This window comes from Jaculus jaculus, chromosome X (assembly GCF_020740685.1).
Source record: "Jaculus jaculus isolate mJacJac1 chromosome X, mJacJac1.mat.Y.cur, whole genome shotgun sequence".
Taxonomy (NCBI): Eukaryota; Metazoa; Chordata; class Mammalia; order Rodentia; family Dipodidae; genus Jaculus; species Jaculus jaculus.
In genome coordinates, this window is record NC_059125.1 from 72,593,449 (window position 1) to 72,614,249 (window position 20,801).

The 20,801-nt window shown below is 35.2% G+C and overlaps 1 protein-coding gene across 1 annotated transcript in view; it reads left to right on the forward strand.

The window, feature by feature from the left end:
- The window catches only part of LOC101604224 (sodium/hydrogen exchanger 2-like), a 132,616-nt gene that overhangs the window by 88,277 nt on the left and 23,538 nt on the right, over window positions 1-20,801 (forward strand). The window contains exon 12 of the mRNA XM_004669608.2: window positions 11,380-11,506. Within this exon, the coding sequence (XP_004669665.2) occupies window positions 11,380-11,506 (127 nt within the window). The remainder of the gene's footprint in view (window positions 1-11,379; window positions 11,507-20,801) is intronic.

Consider the following 20,801-nt stretch of genomic DNA (forward strand, 5'->3'; position numbering starts at 1 on the left):
TAGCTATGAGTCTATAGATTAAAATTATACACACACACACACACACACACACACACACACACACACACACACACACATAAAGTAAACAACCTACTTATGCACCCACACCCTTAGCAAAACAAAAACAAGTCAAGTTCAAGAGCAGTGGGAAGTAACAAGTAAGACCATGTCAGAGATGAATAAAATACATAGAATCAATCGATAAATTATTCAGTCAAAATAGTGGTTCCTTGAAAAGATAAATAAGATTAAAAAGTCTTCAAACTAACCCAAAGAGAGTAAATTAAAATTAGTAAAATGTGGCATTAAAAGAATATATTACAACAAACTTTAATGAAATCCAGAGATTCCTTAAGTGCTGGAGCCTGCCGGCTGAAAGGGTTCGAGCCTGATGGGGAGTGAGGATTAAGGAAAGACAGAAGAAAGAGTGAAAGCATGGACTCCAGTCCAGGCCTGAAGCCAGGACTGAAGACATGGTTTATTTCACAGCATCCCTTTTTGTATCTTTTTACAAACAGTTTTTCCATAGACAAAGATTTTATGAGCTTTACAAGTTCCTATCAAAAAACCTTCCTGTTACAGAGTTTTTGCATTTCAATCATTTCTCAGTACAAAGGACCAGCCAAATGGCTGAGGATACCTAATCTTGCTTACAGGTAGGCTGTTATAGTTTTGCTAAATGTCTTGCTGCCAGACAGCTTCCTGACACTGCAGATACACAATCTTACTTGCAGGAAGGCTGCTATAGTTTTGCTAATGTCTTGCTGCCAGAAGCCCAGGGCTATGGATACAAGTCCAGCCAAAATGGCTCCCGACACTTAAGGGATACTTTGAAAGCATTCCAAAACTTGGAAGATCCAGAAGAAATTAAAAAAAAAAAAAGTCTCTACACATATGGAGTACTGTAGAAGTTTGAATGGAAAATGTTCACCATAGCCTCAAGCATTTGTGATTAAGCTTCATACTTGATATCTATCAGGTGAAACCATGCTGGAGGATATATGTCACTGGGGGAAGGACTTGGGATTTTATAGCCCAGCCTCCCTGTAAGTGATAGTGAGTTCACTCAGACTACTTCTTTTCTGATGCTATGACAGGATGTGATGCCCCAGCTTGTCTACTCTGCCATGCTTTCCCCAGAATAATGAAACTTCCTTTTAAAACTATAAGCCAATATAAACCGTTTCCTTCCATTAGCTGCTTCTGGTTGGGGATTTTTGTCTCAGCAATGACAAGGTAACTACTACACCTAACAAATAAATCAAGCGAATATACACAACTTAAGAAGGTCCATAACAAGCAGTGAGAAAGACCCTCAAATGAAAAATCTCCCAGAAAATATGAGAATTGGATGTGTTCTTTGCTGAAGTCTATAATACCTTTAAAGAAGTGTTAATATCAATGTTCTTCAGGCTATTACATATATTGCAAAGTGCAGAAAGGATACCAACGTCATTTACAAAGCAAGAATTACCCTGATACCAAAGTCAGGTGATAATATAAAAAAATGAAAATATAGACCAACACTCTGATTAGCATAGATTCAAAAATTCTCCATAAAATTCTTTCAGTCTGTGCTGGGGACATTATACAGTTACTGAGAGCACTTGCTTATAAAGCCTACTAACCAAGGTCCGATTCCCCAGAATCCACTTAAAAAGCCAAGTGCACAAAGTGGTCCATGGATTTGAAGTTCTTTTGCAGTGGCAGAAGTCCCTGTCTTGCCCATATTCTCTCTTTTACTCGCTCTCTCACAAGCTAATAAATACAAAATTTAAAAGAATTCTTGTAAACTGACTTCCAGAATACATTAACAAAATGTTATACCATAATCCAGTACATTTTATTTAAGGATTTGCATATGTTAAATAACTAGAAACAAAGGCAGATTACTCCATACACTAAAGGCTTTATTTGACAAATCTATAGCCAGGATGAGTTTATAATAGGGAATTAAGAGCATTTTCTCTAAAATCTGCAACAAGACAAGGGTGCTTACTCTACTGTTTTTAGTCAATATAGTGCTTGAAATTTTAGCTAAAGTATTCAACATAAGAGAAATAAAATGGGTATAAATAGGAAAGGTAGAAATAAAATTATTACTATTTTTGGCTGGGGAGATAGCTTAGCAGTCAAAGGCAGTTGCTTTCCATCCCTGTCTGTCTAGGTTTAGTACCATCATTCACCTATGTAAAGCCAGCTGTGCATTTATCTACAGTGGCAAGAGACTGTAATGTAAACACACAAATAAATATGTAGGTATTATTTAATATATTTAAAATATATGTATGTATTTTTTAAAATTCCCTATTTACAAAGTACCTGGTCATATATAACAATGTATTAGGATACAATATAATACAGAAAGATAGTAGCTTTTCTATGCACCAGTAACTTACTAACAAAGAAGTCATGAAAAATTCCTATTCACAATAGCTTAAATATATGTAGGTATAAACTTAACCAAGAAGATGAATGGCTTGTAAAACTGAAACTTTAAGAAACTGAAGAAAGAAATTGAAGACACTAAAACATTGAAAGATCTTCCATGATCCTGGAATACCAGAATTAGTAGTGTGTTAATGACTATGTTATCAAAAGTAATCTATAGTTCCAACAAAATTTCCATCAAATTTCATTTTGTCATTTAACTGGAAAAAACTAACTTTCATATTGAAATGCAAATAGCCAGGGATAGCCAAAGCAACAATAAACCATAAAAAAGATGAAGGTATCATAATATACTCTCTGAAATTATATAGCAGAACCTTAGTAACAAAAACCATGTGACACTGGCATAAAAAAATCATTTACCTATGGAATTGAGTAGAAGAACTGCCGACATCCAAAACCCACCTCATCCAATTAGCAATTGGGATAATGAGTTAAATAGAATATTTTCAAATGAGAACAAATAAATAGGCAAAACTATTTTTTTTTTTGACTCAACAAATGGATGACTTTATTAAGAGAAGACCAGATACGTGCTCACCTCAAACCAACCAGGAGAACAAAGCACACAGACTTACGTATACAATACTTTGGTTTGAAAATTATTCATAACATCAATGTTAAACCTGATATTTGAAAAGAAACGAATGGGACAGAAGGTGTAAAATACAAACCAAGGAAACACAAGTTTGCATAGATGAATTAATGTAGACATACAAGTGCCATTTAAGGAAGGCTTGAGCACTGGCAAGTACCTTAGTGATATTAACCACCTCAGTCTCCCCAAACACATGAAAGTAGTCAGCACCATGTTTCCCTACTTCCTCATCGAGGCTATGGTCAGGAAGAACTTGTGCTCTAAGAAGGTAAACTGAAAGACTGCTTCCATCAGCCTAGTTCCCATGGTTTAAAAAGTGTTCCCACCCTCAATTATACAAGAAATATAAATTAGTATTATTTTGCTGACAACAAACGCTGGTAAGGATGAAAAGAAAGAGGAACTCTTATCCGTGGTAGAAATGTAAACTAATATAGCCACTATGGAAATCAGTATGGGAGTTTCTCACAAAGTCAAAAGTATAACTACCATATGGCACAGCCATACATACAACTGCTGGGTATATATAAAACTGGAAATCATTTTACAGAGCATGTAAGCCAGAATCAAAAAGACATTTATTTTTCGTGTGTGTGTGTGTGTAGATCAGGAACCTAGAAAGAAAGTTCTGAAAGTGGAAGAAGAAATTTTAAGGTACTTTGGCAGAGGAAAGAGAATACATATGTAACTTGAGGGTAGAAAGCAGGAGACCAGCTAAAAGGGAGAAAATGGATAGAAAGTTGGGGAAATGCGTGATTAAGAGCAAGTTATTTGTGACAATTTCATAATATAATCCATTGTTTGTATGCTAATTTATACTTTATACCCTAAATTTGTTCATGTCATTTCAAGTGTTTTAAGTGGAAAAATCAATCTGTCCATATTGTTTGAGAATTTTTATTTTATTATATGTCATAAAAAAGTTTACTTCCCTGTTGATATTTTCAAGTCATTCTTAAAACTTAATAACCTGAATATTTGTTATTTTCACATTGTCCTTTAATTTACTATATGCTTTCTTCATTATGTTTTCAAAAGTTTTGTCCTATAACAGTGGATCTTTAAGTTGTGAGTTCATTTTTTCTTCACTTTGATATTTCTCAATATTGATGTCTTCTTTCATTCTTTTCATTTCAGTTGAGCACAATTCATGCTCAGATTTATCTTAAGTACAATTTGGTATATTGTTCAGAATGAAGGAGGAAAATAGCTAGGAACAGCCAGCCTCCTAATCTTACTGCCATGCCTTCCCCTCCATGATGAATTGTACTCCTTGGAACTATAAGCTTAAAAAACCCTTTCCTTAATGTACGTCTTGTCAGGTGTTTGGTCATACAAATGTGTAAAATGACTACTAATACACTACCAGAATGTACTGGATTTAGACCAAGATACACACTTGTATGGGGTTCCTATTGCTCAGGTGGACTTATGGCTCAATAGGACTGAAATCAGCCATGGGTGACGCTAGCTGGATTAATACACTAATAGAGCCGACCTATTTCCTTTCCTTGGCACAGGCACTGTTCCAAATTGTCCATTCACAGACAGGGCTGTGAAAAAACATTAGAATTTCTGCAGTTAGGTTAGTCACCTCAGCACCAAGTTCCAAGGGAAACAAAAATGTCTTGTGGTTTCTACCCTGCCCTTACCCACATGTTATGTTACATGAAATTTAGGTATCAGTGGTGAGTCTGTCTTCAAAGGTTGATATAACCTGGGTCCAAATCTGAGTGTCTTACTGATACAGCCTTGGGAGTAGGGAGTTTTACCCATACCCATGCTAAGGTGTCCAGTAATGCAGATTAAAATTAATGACTGTCCTACCAATAAAGAAATCTCCATCTGATGCCTCTGTAGATTGGTAAGTCAAGAATCTTTACAAGCTCTCACCTGAGCATACGGGTCTTTTATTCTGGTTGGTTCTGGACCTCCTGCTCTCTTGTCAGTGAGCTTTAAGACAAAGTCCTCTGTTAAATTCTGTGCGTTGCTCCACGGTTTTTGTCCCTCCTCTGGTGTATGATTGAAAAAAGTTGGTGGGTGCAGTCAGCTATCTGGGTAACATAGTGCCAGTGGTTTATTCCACAAATATAAGCTCAGGACAATGTTCTGGGCACTCTTCTTGGCACTTAACTTCATCATAATCTACTTGGTACAGCATTTCAAATGTAAAGCCTGTTCTTTCCTTCCATGAAATCAACCTGTTTCTCCACATGGGGCTGCTTAGGGTTGAGCATGGGACATGTAGGAAATTTCTTTATTCCTAAAGTATTCAGTGTGTCTTTTTATTATATTCAAAGAGGTAGTATATTTCCTTACTTGGCTTCTGTGGCTCTTATGAAGGCAGTTTATTATGTGAATACCTGTTAAAACTGGTCTGCCTGTGGGAGGATCTTACTTGGAAGCTTCTTGTTTTAAGTCTTCTTGCATGCCACTTCTAAACTTTACTTCCTGGATGTTGTTAGAAAAAGTCTTGAATCTTTGATTCTTTCTCATTAAAATGTGGGTTAGTTAACACAGGATACATTTTTTTTTTTCTGCTTCAAAATACGACTTTTGTTTATAAAAATTCTTGCTCATGTAACAAGGGCAAAAAAAAAAATGACCTTCAGGCTTCTTAAATTTTTTTGAAAGTTCAAATATTCAATTCTTTCTTAAAAAGAAAAGATGGTTGTAAAAATTACTTTTTGGCAATTAGGTAAGAGTTGATAAATTATTGTAAGAGTTGGTAAAAGTAGAGAAGTTACTGCTACTTCTAAATATAAATTGTTATCCCACAGTTTTAAAAAATATTTTTTTTATTTACAACTTCCATAATTATAAAAATACCCCATGGTAATTCTCTCCCTCTCCCCACTTTCCCCTTTGAAACTCCACTCTCTCATATCCTCACCCCCTCTCAATCAGTCTCTCTTTTATTTGGATGTCATGACCTTTTCCTCCTATTATGAGGGTCTCGTGTAGGTAAGTGTCAGGCACTGTGAGGTCATGGATATCCAGGCCATTTTGTGTCTGCAGGAGCAAAGTGTAAGGAGTCCTTCCCTTCCTTTGGCTCTTACATTCTTTCTGCCACCTCTTCTGAAATGGACTCTGAGCCATGGAAGGTGTGATTGAGATATTTCAGTGCTGAGCATTGCTCTGTCACGTCTTCTCAGCACCATGGTACTTCCTGAGTCATCCCAAGGTCACTGCCATCAGAAAAGAGAAGGTTCTATAGCCAAAAAAGTAGCATTAGTATATGAGTATGAACATTAAGAGAAGTGCTTACTGGGCAGTTGGTGAGCATAGTATATATTTTTAGCCAGACAGAAGCAGACATTACACTCCTAGGGATCATGACTACCCAGTTGAAGGTTTTCAGTATCAGGGATGTATTCCCTCCAATGGAGCAGACCTCCAGTCAAATTAGAGGGCAGTTAGTTTCCCTCATAACAGACGTGCCACTATGGCACCCGTTGGCTCATTTGGCCTGGCTGGCCAAATATAAGGCTTCCAGTGTCACTGTTGGTATTTTAACTGGTGATTTCTCTCTCTCCCATTGAAGTGTGTGCAGCAAGGATTGCCATTTTAACAATATTGATTCCTCCAATCCAGGAACAAGGAATGTTTCTCCACTTTCTAGTGTCTTTTGCAATTTCTCGCTTGAGTGTTTTAAAATTCTCATTGTAGAGATTCTTTACTTCCTTGGTTAGGTTTATTCCAGGTACTTTATTTATTTATTTTTTGATGCAATTGTGAATGGGAGTGATTCTCTGATTTCATCCTCTGTGTGTTTTTTGTTAACATATATGAAGGCTACTGATTTCTGTGTATTTATTTTGTATCCTGCTACATGGTTGTAGGTTTTGATCAGCTCTAACAGTTTGCTAGTAGAGTCTTTAGGGTCCTTTATATATAGAATCATGTCATTTGCAAATAATGATAACTTGATCTCTTCCTTTCCAATTTGTATCCCTTGTATGTATGTCTCTTGCCTTACTGCTATGGCTAAGACTTCCAGATCTATATTAAATAAAAGTGGGGACAGTGGAGACCCTTGTCTTGTTCCTGATTTTAGTGGAAAAGCTTTCAGTTTTTCCTCATTTAGTAATATGTTGGCTGTAGGCTTGTCATAAATAGCTTTTATTATATTGAGATATGTCCCTTCTATTCCCAGTCTCTGTAGGACTTCTATCATGAAGGGATGTTGGATTTTGTCAAGCAGTTTCTCTGCATCTTACAATATGATCATGCGATTTTTCTCCTTCAGTCCATTTATATGATTTATTACATTTCTATTTTCAAAATATCAATTTCTTTGCTAATGTTTGAATGTTGCTCACTTTCTCATCTATAATGTTTATTTTCTCATGCCCAGACCTGTAAAACCATGACCCAAACAAGCCCATATTCTTTTGTATGTCAGTTTATTTATCACTTTTTTCAATTGTAATATAGAAATTTAGGTTCCATTCATGTGTGGATTTTCAAATTCACTTCAACTTCATTAGAGCATTTTTAGTGGCATATGTTAACTGTATACCTGTAGCACCTAACAGTGTCTCACTTTTCTTCTATATATACTTTTCTTTCTTTTATATTCTTTCTTCTGTATATACTTTTGTCCATATATCTGTTTCAAAGTTAACGTTAACCTCCATCTTAATCCATCCTACATCCCTTTGACATCAAAGTAACCAGCTTTGTCCCAGGGATCCTCACTTCTGCCTCCCCAGTGCTGGGATTGTTCCATTGCACCTGGACTATATATGATTTTGGGGGACCCATACTCAGGTTCTCATGCATGGCTAGAAATTAATTTGTCTACTGAGCCATCTTCTCATTCCTATTTCTGTTTATTTTAAGAAATTATGTTTTTTAAAATTTTGGTATGGTGCCATGTTCCTGTAATCCCAGCAATGGGAAGATTAGTCAGAAAGATAAGGAGCTCAAGGCCAGTTTGTACTACATAATGAGTTCCAGGGCAGCTTGGGCTACAGGGAGACTTTGTGCAAAAACACTAAAAATAGTTTGAGATATTATTTATAATTCTTAAATGAAGAATTAATTTTGCTAGCTAAGCATACATTCGTTTTAAAACATTTTAAACAATATTAACACATTAGAAGTTATTTTAAATAAAATAACTCACTGTCTTTTTTTTCTTTCTAGAATGGTATATATTCCTCATTACATGGTGGTTTTGAAATAAAAGCTAAACGATGCCAGTCGTTACCCAGTAAGTTAACAATATTATAATATTAGATACTTCTTCCTTCCAGTATTGCCACTGTGAAAACAATCACCAGATATTTACCTCATATATTATGTGTAATATGTTCAGATGTACATTTCTACTTCTTGGGAATGTCTTCAATGAGTGAATATTTTTAATTGTGTAATCCTCATATGAATCCCATAAAATTAGCTGGTGAAAGTCCCATAATCTAACATTTATTTAAAAATTAAGGTTTTAAAATATACTTTGCATGACATTAGAACCAAGTTTTTTTTAATCTCATATTGATATGTTTGTGTGTGTGCATGAGCATGCATGCATGCTGGCATATGTTTTTCAGGTTAGTTAGGAGCATTGTTTTTTATTTTACTAATTCTAGTGATCTACAGAAAGTTCAAAATCTATTGTGAGAAACAAGTCAACTGATGGAAGAGTAATTTGGCTAATGATATTTAGCATTTAGTGAGTACATATAATGAATAATACATAAGTATGTGTATAATTCAAGAGGCAACTTCAAAATGCCTCCCTAGAAAGTGATCTTACTGAAACAGTAAACTTCACTAAAATAATAAAGCCTTATTGATACCTAACAAGCATGGTCTCTGCCTAGTGATTTTACTCTAGCTCTTTTTATGCTTAACTTAATCCACTTTTGTCCTGTGTGTGTCAGTTAATTGTTATTTGGATGAGGAATACATGTAGGTTTAGCTGATTTATCTCCTTATTCATTTATTTCCATCAATCAACTGTAATACAGTCATGGGCTTTCTTCCATGTGTACCCATCATTTTAATGATCATGATTTGATAAAAATTACTTCTTAAACTATGGTCTGCTGTATAAATTTATAGTGACATCCAAATAAAGAATAAAATTACAGCCTGTATTTTGTTGGTAGATTTATATTTCTATCACTTTGAATACTGTTGTAAGCCATTTGATATAAGGGGAATGAATTGGGGAAGTCATTTTGAATTTCAAGATGTTGTACTACAGTGCTTTTGTATATAAAGGAGGCAATGAAATCTATGTTTTATGAATGTGGATGCAAGGAAACAGACTACCTTAACTCAAACATTTGAGTCTCAATACTTATTCTTCTAAGAAATGTTTTGTTTGGTTTAAGAGTAACTTTTTCAATAGTATTTTCCATTTATTTATTATTCAAAGCATAATAAACAAAATTAACAAAATAGAACTCATCTAACTTAGCTGTTACATGAATTCATTATTTTGCAGAATTTTAACATAAAGTTGAAATTCTACTCTTCACATGCCAACTCTACTTATTTAGTCAAAGGTTCAGAGGGAATTCCATTTCCATTGTGCTTGAGAGAAATCAGAGAATAAGATAGATTTATCTTCCCTGTTATTGCATGGTTTGTGAACAATTCTGGATGATGTATTTCATCTGATTCTCTTTTTATTTATTTGCAAAGTGGTCAGCATGAGAAAGTGACTAGGCCATGGATATTATAAGTTCAGTCAGGTGATTGCTTCTTTGGATTGCTTTTGTCTGTAACATATTCTTTTCATAAATTATTTCTTACTATATGCTCTTAAATATACGATAGGTCTATTTTATCTGGTTAAAATATTAGAGTTATGGGAGCATTTTAAAATAAATGTTGAATTCACCATTGCTTTTCTTGTCAAATCATTTAATAAACAAGAGAGAGCCAAAGGCAAATCCATTCACTCCTTATCAGGGATTCAGGGAGCTTCACCTCTTTGATTTTCCCATTTCTGCCACTTGGCATACTATGTGAAGAGAATTCTATTCTTGTGATTATTTTAAGATTGAGGAGAAGCCCTGCAGAGCAAAGATATGGAGTAAGGTATGCTAATGCTTTCTAGGAGCTCTCTATTTGTAATAGCTGAAATACAATTTTTGGAAGTTTTATGCATAGAATAACAAGATTTCCATTGGAACTTTTAGGCTCTAAATAAGTTATGGACTCTGGAGAAATGAAAGAGGATGTAATAGGTGGCAAATCAAAGTTGGATTCTTTGTTTCTTTTATATCCTTAGAAGGGGAGGAGTTATCATCTCACTCAGACAGTCAGGACCTCCTCTCTATAGTAGCTTAGTATTCACTTCACATTACGTTGTCAGAAACTGAAATCAGGGCTGGGTGTGGTGGCACATACCTTTAATGCCAGCACTCAGGAAGCAGAGATAAGAGGATCACCTTGTCTTCAAGGACACCCTGAGACAATACAGTGATTCCAGGTCAGTCTGGGCTGGAGTGAGACCCTACTTTGAAACAAAGAAAAAGATAAAGGAATCTGTGAGTAACCAGGTTATGGTAGATGATGGTTTTCTAGCATGCAGCCTCCATTGTTTTCCAGGGAGAATCAATACAGCAAAATCTGAAGAATAATGTTTTGCAGGTTTAACAAAAGTAATAATGTCTAAAAGACCAGATATACCAAATTGTTTATCTTTTATATTGTTACTGACTAGCTATTGAAAGAGCTTCCTTAAAGGTGGAGAGATGGCTTAGTAGTTAAGTCACTTGCCTGCAAAGCCTAAGAACTCATGTCTGACTCTCCAGGTCCTATGTAAGCTAGATGCACAAGGTGATGCATGCACACAAGGTCACACTTTCACACAAGATGGCACATGCATCTGGAGTTTGATTTCAGTGGCAGGAGGCCCCGGTGTGCAAATTCTTCTCCCCCCGCCCAATAAAAAATTAAAAAAAAAAAATAAAGAGCTTCCTTAAAAGCCATTTTAAATTTTATATCATGATAAATGTGATAGTTTTCTTCAAACTTAAAGTACATTCTAAATATTGTATCTACTAATATCTTTTGGGAGAAGAACTAGACTTCATGAAGTACACCTTTGAAAGGAGGTGGACAATGTTATACTAATGTACCTAATTTCTCTGTGCATGTTTTTTTTTTTTATTTTTTGCAATTTAATTCAAAAGAAAGTATTTCTTCATTATTTGTCCCTCTGTTGAAAAGTATGTGGAGAAAAGACAGTAGTGAGTAATCAAGTATAATTAAAAATGTTTCCTCCTTTATTTTCTCTTAATTATATTCTTAGTATAAACAACTCTGCTAGTATTGACTATTCTTTACATTTCTCAACATTCTAGCAGATGATTCCATGGCATCTTCTGGTGTGAAATACAGTCGCTCCAAGTCAGAATGTTATGTCACTTCCATGAAGGAAAGCCATGTGGATTGGGTAAATGAAGATGAAACAGATCAAGATGAGAAACTGTGAAAGTAAACCTGGTGATTTGTTAACATTTATTGGGGCTACTAGATATTGGATTAATTAATTTTCACTAAATAAATACTTACACAGTCTATTGTATACTGGGCTTTCTACTGCATAGTGGATGTATAACAGTGAGGCAGCTGTAATAATCAATGATAATCAGTTTTAAAAATGAATGAAATTTGATGATAACAAAGTTTGGCCTTACCAAATATTATAGGTTAATAATTTAAAAATACAATTAAAACAGATAATAAGAAGGTAACAAACATAATGACTATTTGTATAGTTACAATGATTAATCTTTTCACCATTAATTTATGTTTTATTGGCTTTCTAAATCATTTCATTTTTACAGCAAAAATTTTTAATCAAATAATTACAACTCAGATGTGATGACTGAAAAATACAAAAAATTACAAATTGTAGTCTAAGGAAATTTCAACAAAGTTGGTTGTAGAAATATAACTTTTATGAGAGGAATATTATATTCATATGTAAAATATTCATATTAATTTGTGATAGTAGAGGAAATAATACATAAAATATAAATTTCAAACTCAGAGGAATTGTGGAAACTCTATAACAATTGGCAGTTGAAAATATAGTCAATCAAATATTTGTATAACTACATATAACCAAGTTAACTGTTCCTGGCTGAAGTTAGAAATGGTTAGGAAAAATTTGGTATGCCTCAAGATGAATTTTCTCCTTGCACTTTAGCCATCTTATTCTTTTCTTTAATATTCAACATAATGCTTACTTTAAACAACACTGAATAAATGTGGATCAAATAGGTTAATTTCACTGTCATCAACCTTAAAAATAATAACAACTAAGATGAGTGACCCAGAAATTGATTATATTTCTCCATTCTGCTTTCATGGGCACTTTATGTTTCCCCAGCTCCATTTTGTTTTAGCCAAGAAGATTATACTTTCAGTCTCAATAGGAGCACAAGTAATGTTCCAAACTTAGAATTCCTTAAGTTTTATTCATGTTTAAAGGATGGGTAAAATATATATTTTGTAATTGTTAGTTATGCAAATTGAAAATTATGAAGATTTAAATATATAAATTAGTAATCTATGTTAAATATATCAGAAAATTAATTAGCATTTTATTGTCATAGTAAAATTTGTAAAAGTTTCATAATAAAGTTGTTTCCACTTTATTAATTTAGGCTGGATCCCTGTCATAGGTTTCCTAATGCTTTACATTTATCTACTTCTAATCTACAAGAAATACTCACATTTTATTTCATAAAGTTTAGATTCTTTCCACTGAAGATGATAGGGAATTTTCCTCTTAACGAATTATGTCATTAATACAAATATTTTCACTTTTATTCAAATATAATGTTTCTTTGTCTATCATGGAAAAGAGGTTATGGAATAATTTATTAAAATGTTCTAGCAGGGAGGAGGGGCGGAGAAAATATGTTCCAGGACTTCCAGTTAAGATGTTGGTGTTGGGGGCTGGAGAGATGGCTTAGCGGTTAAGCGCTCGCCTGTGAAGCCTAAGGACCCCGGTTTGAGGCTCGGTTCCCCAGGTCCCACGTTAGCCAGATGCACAAGGGGGCGGACGTGTCTGGAGTTCATTTGCAGAGGCTGGAGGCCCTGGTGCGCCCATTCTCTCTCTATCCCTCTATCTGTCTTTCTCTCTGTGTCTGTTGCTCTCAAATAAATAAAAAAATTAATAAAAAAATTAAAAAAAATCAATACAATATAATTACATAAAAATTACAAATTCATCAGAAACGACTTCCAGTGAGACTGATTTAAAGGAAATGCCTGAGAAAGATTTCAAAAGAATGATGATAACTATGCTCAAAGAAATCAAATAGGAAATAAAAGGAATCAAAGAATACACAGGAAGCCAATTTAATGAAATAAGGAGGTCAATACAAGGCATGGGTAAGGAAATAGAAAGAATAAAACACAATAAGAAATACTAGCAATGAAAAACATAGTAAATCAAATAAACAATTCTATAGAAAGTCTAAGGAATAAAATGGATAAAGGAAAGAACAAAATATTTAAACTTGAAGACCAGGTGGCAGATCTAATACAGTACAACCAAGAGAAAGACATGCTAATAAGAAAGCATTAATGGGAATTTCAATATATTTGAGACACTATGAAAATATCAAACATAAGAATTCAGGGAATAATAGAAGGAGAAGAATTTCACTCCAAAATCATAGCATTTGCATCTTAAACAAAATCATAGAATAAAAATTCACCCAACGTGGGAAATAGATGCTAATGCAGATACAGGAAGCCTTTAGAACACCAAACAGACAAAACCTGGAAATAACGTTTCCTTGCCACATTATAATTAAACTACCAAACATAAAAACAAAAGAAAATATATTGAAAGTGGTTAGAGAATAAAAGCCAGTCACTTATAAAGACAAGCCCATCCGGATAACAGAAGATTACTGAACACAAACTTTAAAAGGCAGAAGTGCTTGGAATGATGTATTCCAAGTTCTAAAAGACAACTGTCAATGAAGAATATTTTACCCTGCAAAGCTATCCATCCAAATTGATGGACAAATAAGGATATTTCACAACAAAAACAGGGTAAAGGAATATATGATAACTAAGCCATCTCTACAGCAAATGCTTGAAGGGATCCACCACACAAAAGAGAAAGCAAAACAGGCAAAAAAGGCATATGAAACCTAGTTTTTATGATAATGGTACATGCAGAAGCCATAGCTTATTACTAGATAATTTTCACTACCAGGGATGGGATACCTTCCAGTGAGTTGTTGGCCAGGCAGGTCCCAGTTGCCGCCAAAATATTACAGGCTATTGCGAAGGCCCTTGGTTTCCCACCAGAAACAAAAGGTAAGACCCTATTGCTGAAGAAGCCACATACCTTGGAGGCAAGGTCACTGAGAAATCAAGGTGGAGCTAAGCTGAAAACCTTCTCCCTATAGAGCAACTGACTAAAACCTGGAAAAAGCTGCACTTCATGCAGCCCTATGTGAGACAGAAGTCATCAATGGTGAAAACAATGGACACTGGCCAAATGTCTGAGTACAATAGAGGCATGTCTATTCTGGGGGAAACCAACTGCTCTATAATTGGACTGGAGGCCTGTTTAATGGGAGGTAATACATGCCTGGTGCTGAAAAACTAATCAAAAGCCTATGGTAGGGGAGGTCATGAGCCTTAGGTGTATAACGCTTGCTCTTGTGTAGCTAAATGCATAATTTATGCTCAGCAAACTGCCCTGTAAGCAATACACTTAATGTTCATATTCATATATTAATGATACTCTCACTTTTGGATAGAGAATCTTCTCTTTTCAGATGGTGGTGACCACTGAGATGACTGAAAAGGCCACATAGTGCTGAGAAGTGATGGAGGAGTGTCCAGAAATGAAATATCTCTATTATACCCTCCAAGGCTCAGGGGTCCATTGTGGAAGAGGTGATGAAAAGCATGTAAGAGCCAAAGGAGGGGTATAATTCCTTACAATGCAACTGTCCAGAGTGAAATTGGCCTTGATATCCATGACCTTGTGATGCCTAGCAATACCTTCAAAAGAGCCTCATAATAGGAGGAAAAGATGATGACATCAAAATAAAAGAGAGACTAATGGAGAGATGGAGGTTATATGATGGATAGTGGAGTTGTGAAGGGATAAGTGAGGGAGGGGAGGGAATTAACATGGCTTATTGTCTATAAGTATAGAAGTTTTCAATAAAAATTATACATTTAAAAAAGTTCCACAATACTTTTTTTTTTTTTTTTTTTCCGAGGAAGGGTCTCACTCTAGCTCATGCTGACCTGGAATTCACTATGTTTTCTCAGGGTGGCCTCAAACTCATGGCGATCATCCTACTTCTGCCTCCCTAGTGCTGGGATTAAAGGCATGCACCACCATGCCCGACACAATATATATATATTTAATAAACAGAGTCGTAAAATAGTACCTACTAAAGTCAGTTTCTTTGTAGGTTAAAAAATCTTTCTGATCTTTGGGAACAGATTGAATTGTAAATCGTATAGTTAGGTGAATTGATTGTGTATAATGCTGTATAATTCTACATAACTCTTTTACTAATGTTCCAAACTATATGAAATTTAATTTCTTCATTATTTCCTATCTAAGCCTCATTCTGTGTGTGTGTGTGTAAACAGCTATATGTGTGTGTGCTCATACATGTGTACCTATCTCCATCTCCATCTGGAAGCCAAAAGACAACCTCTTGTTTGATTCCTCGGGAATGCTGGACACCATTTTTTTTTTTTTTTTTTTAGATAATCTGTTTCATGGACTTGGAGCTTTTAAAATCGGTTTTGATTGGCTAGTCAGTATGCTTTTGGTATACTCCTTCCTTTGCCTCACTAGCACTGGTATTCCAGAAGCACACCACCATGCTTGATATTGTTCTTTACACATGTTCAGAAATGCAACTCAGATTCTTATGCTTGTGCATCAAGCACTTTACTGATTGAACCAAACTTCAGGTTTTTAAAATTTTTATTTATTTTATTTATTTGACAGAGAGAGGGAGAAAGAGAGAGAGAGAGAGAAAGAAAGAGAGAGAGAATGGACACACCATGGGCTCCAGCCACTGCAAACATACTCCAGTTTCATGTGCCTCCTTGTGCATCTGGCTAATATGGATTCTGGGGAATTGAACCTGGGTCCTTTGGTTTTGTAGGCAAATACCTTAACCATCAATACATCCCTCCAGTCCCAAATTGAAGGTTTTTTTTTAAAAAAAATATTTTATTTATCTATTAGAGAGAGAGACACAAAGAAGCAGAAGTGGGGGGGGGAGAGAGAATGGGTGTGCCATGGCCTCTAGCCACTGCAAGTGAACTGCAGACATATGTGCCACCTTATACATCTGCCTTAATTGGGTACTAGGGAATCAAACCTGAGTCCTTAGGCTTCATAGGCAAGCGTGGTTAAGATGCTTGCCTATGAAGCCTAAGGTCTCATGTTTGACTCTCTACATCCCCCATAAGCCAGATGCACAAGGTGGCACACATATCTGGAGTTCGATTGCAGTGGCTGGAGGCTCTGGCATGCCAGTTTTTTTTTTTTTTTTCTCTTTCTTGCTGTCTCTTTCATTCTTGCTCTCTCTCATAAAAGAGGAAAAGAGAAAGTGATAGAGAAACAATTCAAAAGTAAAGAGGTTTTGTGATGCTTGTGAACTTTGATATAACAGGCAAGATAAATATTATGGTAAGGTATGTATTTGGTTATATAATACTGATGATTATGAGTTAAGAATTCTGGACTCTTAGGTAAGATTGTAGGATAGAACCATCACACAAAAGGAGGCATGGATGAGGGAAAGTATGGTACCAATATGTGATGTTGCTATACTAAGTATATCCATAATCAAAGAAAATTTTTAAAAAAACAGCAAAACAAAGAAGACAAGCCAATATACAAGATCTTTTTTTTGGGGGGGGGAAGAGACAAAATCTGCAAAACTGATTTATGAAGCTAGGTCAGAGGCCCATGGTGAAACAAGAGGGAGCTGCTAATCAGTGTGGACTCTGGTCACTGGGAAATGTTCCTCTTTTAATAGCCCTGCCCTAGCACAGCTAAAGAGAGCCCTGAAAAGAGTGGTGAAGGGCTTCATCTCAATGACATCACCCTTTTGTGCAAGATCAGAATATAAAGGGGGGGGGCAGACCAACTTAACTATATGAGAATCCCATGAGGCAACTTTCCAAAACTCCCCATCCTCTATACCTTAGCATGAAACCAGTGGTTCCCATTCACTGCTCCCTCACTAGACTCAGCTGAGCAGAAGCCATGCCCAACAGAACCAGCAGAGTGAGGCAAGCTGAGAGCACACTAGGGACATGGAATTCACCACTATGCACAGGTGAGATAGAAACTTACACACAAAAAGTCAACTGAGCTGATTTTCACTGGGGAAATGCATACACCCAGACTTGGTTATTCAGCTTTGAACTAGAAGTGCTAATCAAACCTCCCATATCAGAGCAAGCTATTTAAGGATACATCACAGGAGGGAAAGAACCCATCCCATCAATGTGAAAGTACTGATATTTTATATTTGGTGTATTTTTAGTATCCTTGTACTTCTAAAATTGTTTATATGTAAGTGTTAACTTTTGTTATTTTGATTTTTTAAAAATCTTTCAGTGCCTTGTTTGTAAATCTCTACTTTTGCATAAATATTCTCGGATTGATTTCTTTACACTTGCATATTGCTCAATTGGATAATAGGTTTGTTCTATATTTTCTCTATCCATTCTATTATTGTAATTTCTTATTCCAACCTCTTCTCCACTTTATGTCCTCTATAGCCCTTTCTATTTATATTCCATGACTTTATACTTCCATACCCTTAACAATATCTAAAAATCTATGGAACATAACTGTATTTTGCCTTTCTTCTCCCAGAAACTTTTGTCCCTCTATCTTTGTCAATTTAATACCAATGCCACATCTTAATCCACCCTACATCTCTTCCACGTTTAAGGAACCAAGATCTTGGCATACTCCATTACTAGCCTTGCTCAATGGCTAACAGTCATTGAAATCAAAGAGACTATTTTTGGTAGTGCACTTCTGTGAAATTTTCATATCAGTTATATCCACCAGCTTTTTCACTTCTACATTGGGATTAATATAGAGGCTACACCAGGCACCTTAAGTTCATAGACTGAAAATATAACTTCTGAACTATACACCTAAGAAGTTAGCTCAAAAAATAAACAGAAAATCCAAGCAATGAAATATCCCAACATGAAATGATTTCAAAACAGTAATGTAAGAAGCATGAAATATCAGGCAATATAACTACTTAAAAAATTATGGATCTCACAATAATGGCTTCCAGTGAGAGTAAGTTTAAGAAAATGCTAGAAAGAGAATAAATAGGGAAGCATCTTGATTACACTAATGAATCTAACAAATCTACAAAAACATATTATCAAAATGCTGCAGAACATATTTTTTTAGCAGCACATGGAACTTTCTCTACAATCAATCATTTGTTAGGACACAAAACAATATGTTAACAAAAATTGAAATAATCTGTTGTATTCTTACAACTATTGAATAAAATTACTAATGAACAGCAAGAGAGAGAGGCTATAGAATATTAGAAGATCACTAACTCATGTTAAATAATCAATACGCCAATGAGTAATGAATATGTCATTGAAAACATCAAGAAGGAAATTTAAAACTTCTTAGAATTGAATGAAAATGAAAACACAGCACACCAAAATATATAGAAGATAATGAAGGCAATCTTATGATGGTGGCCAAGGGGTAGCAACAATCATCTCTGGAGTGTGATGCTGATGGAACACCGTTCAGCAGGGTTGTGGTACTCGAGACGTTCTTTGGCAGGGCTAAGAAGTCTTCCAGCAACCTCCTAGTGTGCCTGTTGTCTGACAGTTTGTGCTATTTTTATCTTTTTCTTGGCATTTTTGGAGTTATTATAAGTTTATTACTACTTATTTTTGCTTTTATTTTCCTGTTCTCAGTAGTAATAGGGAATCCAATTCAGATGTGTGTATACAGTCACCAATAATTAAACAGGAAAAAAAATGTTTCTATAGAAATTTATGAGGCTATAATGTTTAAACAGGTAAACAGATTATGGATCCTGAAACTATGACTAGTTTGAATGAACAAAGTTTCTCAACACCACAAATGTGTATTTCACCTATTCACCTAATAAGACATGTTCCTCACAATGCTATGTCACATGGCTTACCAATTGTTCCCCCAAAACATTACTTATGATTATAGAAATTAATGGGAATATTTCCTGAATCTACAGATGACTTACTAGAAAAGGGGCCTGAAATGCTAGGGAGCAAAAGGAAACATCTTTCAAATAATCAGGTTGGGCCCACATAAGGAAGTAAAACAGAATGTGTAACTTTCAGAATTAACAAGAGTTTGGTGGGCTCCTAAAGGAAAGACATCACTGCAAAACACTGGTTGGATACATCAATCGTTACGATATACAGGGGCATATATTAATGGAGCAATGATGGTTTAAAAGATGGAAAAAGAGATAAAATATCAAAATCTTCCTTTTATGGAGAGACTTGGAAGATCAGGACAAAACTAAAATGGAGCAACAAAGAAGTGTCCTAGACAATTAAATCAGTACTGGATTAAAAATAGAGAAATGTACTGTTATTCAGGTCACAAGGTAATATTATGTAGAGAGTGGTTAACACTGCTCTTTCTGAGGTAAAAAACAAACAAACAAACAAACAAAAATACCTATCACCTTATAGCTGCAAGAGCTACCTGCCAGGGGTCTTGGCTGTTTTCCATGAGCCTGGGTAAGATATTAACTAGCTTTTAATCTTTGATATTCTTACTTTCTGTGTGTCTTTCTTTCTTTCTTTCTTTCTTTCTTTCTTTCTTTCTTTCTTTCTTTCTTTCTTTCTTTCTTTCTTTCTTTCTTTCTCCTTCCTTCCTTCCTTCCTTCCTTCCTTCCTTCCTTCCTTCCTTCCTTCCTTCCTTCCTTTCTTTCTTCTTTCTTTCTTCTTTCTTTCTTTCTTTCTTTTTTTTTTTTGAGGTAGAGTCTCACTCTGGCCCAGGCTGACCTGGAATTGATTATGTAGTGTCAGGCTGGCCTTGAAGTCACAGCATTCCTCCTACCTCTGCCTCCTGAGTGCTCAGTCTTTGACTTTCTTGTTTAAGATGTTATCAGAATGTTTTAGGGTAAGAGGTTCATGAGTTAAACAGAAGCGGGGGAAACCAAGGGAAAAGAGGAATACTGTGCAAGATTTCTTAGGGAATAGAAGCTACATGAATAAGTTCCTATGTCTTTCTTGCAAAAAAAAAAAAAAATCATCCTAAAAATCATCCTAAAGAGGCAAAGTTTTTGCTCTACATCCAGTATGCTTCACCTGAAATAATGTTCCACATCATTTCCTCACAACACCGACTCCACACATCCCCTTTGAGTTCTACAACCCTGCTGAGGCTGGACCTCTACAGTTCTATGTGTCTACATTACAAAAAGAAATCTTACATTAATAACCTAATGTTACACCTGAATGCCTTGCAAAATCACAAACAAACCTAACCTCAAAGGATCAGATAGAAGGAAATATCAGGATCAAGGCAGAAATCAATAAAACAGAAAAGAAAAAATGAAAAGTATCAATGAGAGATTTTTTTTTTGAAAAAATAAACAATATTGACGAACTCTTTGGTAAATTTACTGAAAGGAAGAGAGAGTAGTCCTTCATTAAGAACAGAAAGGAAAAAAAGAAACAGAGTATGGGGCCAGAATTTTAT